General features: G+C 66.7%; 1 protein-coding gene across 1 annotated transcript in view; it reads left to right on the top strand.

Moving 5' to 3' along the window:
• The window catches only part of SDK2 (sidekick cell adhesion molecule 2), a 175,270-nt gene that overhangs the window by 160,139 nt on the left and 14,195 nt on the right, over positions 1–936 (top strand). The window contains exons 21-23 of the mRNA XM_014956580.1: positions 262–453; positions 543–664; positions 736–912. Coding sequence (XP_014812066.1) covers positions 262–453; positions 543–664; positions 736–912 — 491 coding nt within the window. The remainder of the gene's footprint in view (positions 1–261; positions 454–542; positions 665–735; positions 913–936) is intronic.

Here is a 936-nt window from a genome sequence, read left to right as displayed (position 1 = left end):
CCACAGCATCTTCCCCTGCAGCATCTCCCACCTGATCCCCATCCCATTCTGCAGCATCTCCCACCCTGGAGCATCTCCCCCTGGTCCCCTTCCCACCCTGGTTCCCTTCCTATCCTGCAGCATCTCCCACCCCAGAGCATCTCCTCCTGGTCCCCTTCCCACCTCCATCTCCTTCCCACCCCATAGCATCTCCTCCTGGTCCCACTCAGCTCCTCGGGGGTGGCCCATGAGGGGGGGCTGATGGCACGGGGTGTGTTTCAGGCTACCGCATCTCCTGGGAGGAGTACAACCGCACCAACACACGGGTCACCCACTACCTGCCCAACGTCACCCTGGAGTACCGCGTCACCGGCCTCACCGCCCTCACCACCTACACCATCGAGGTGGCCGCCATGACCTCCAAGGGCCAGGGCCAGCTCTCCTCCTCCACCATCTCCTCGGGGGTGCCACCAGGTGAGCACGGTGGCACGGGGATGCCGGTGGGCTGCTGCCGGTTTTGGGGACAAGTGGCCGGTGCCACCCATCCTGCCCTCTCCCCGCAGAGCTTCCTGGTGCCCCCACCAACCTGGGCATCTCCAACATCGGACCCCGCTCCGTCACCCTCCAGTTTCGCCCGGGCTACGATGGCAAAACCTCCATCTCCCGCTGGCAGGTGGAGGCACAGGTATGGGGTGGATGGGGATGGGGGGGCAAGGGGGTGCTGGGGGGGCAGCTCACCCCACTCCCGTCCTGCAGGTGGGCCAGAATGGTGAGTCCGAAGAGTGGGGGCTCGTCCACCAGCTGGCTAACGAGCCCGACGCCCGCTCCATGGAGGTGCCCAACCTGAAGCCCTACACCTACTACAGGCGAGTGGCCGGGACCACGCCACGGTGTCCTCCTCCCGGGGGGACCGGAGCCCTCTCGCCCCCCGCCGTGACCCCCCCTTATCCCCTCTCA

The sequence above is a fragment of the Calidris pugnax genome, unplaced genomic scaffold, assembly GCF_001431845.1.
Source record: "Calidris pugnax isolate Ruff unplaced genomic scaffold, ASM143184v1 scaffold312, whole genome shotgun sequence".
Classification (NCBI taxonomy): Eukaryota; Metazoa; Chordata; class Aves; order Charadriiformes; family Scolopacidae; genus Calidris; species Calidris pugnax.
The sequence above is the reverse complement of the archived record's forward strand: the minus strand, read 5'-3'. Positions and strand labels throughout refer to the sequence as shown.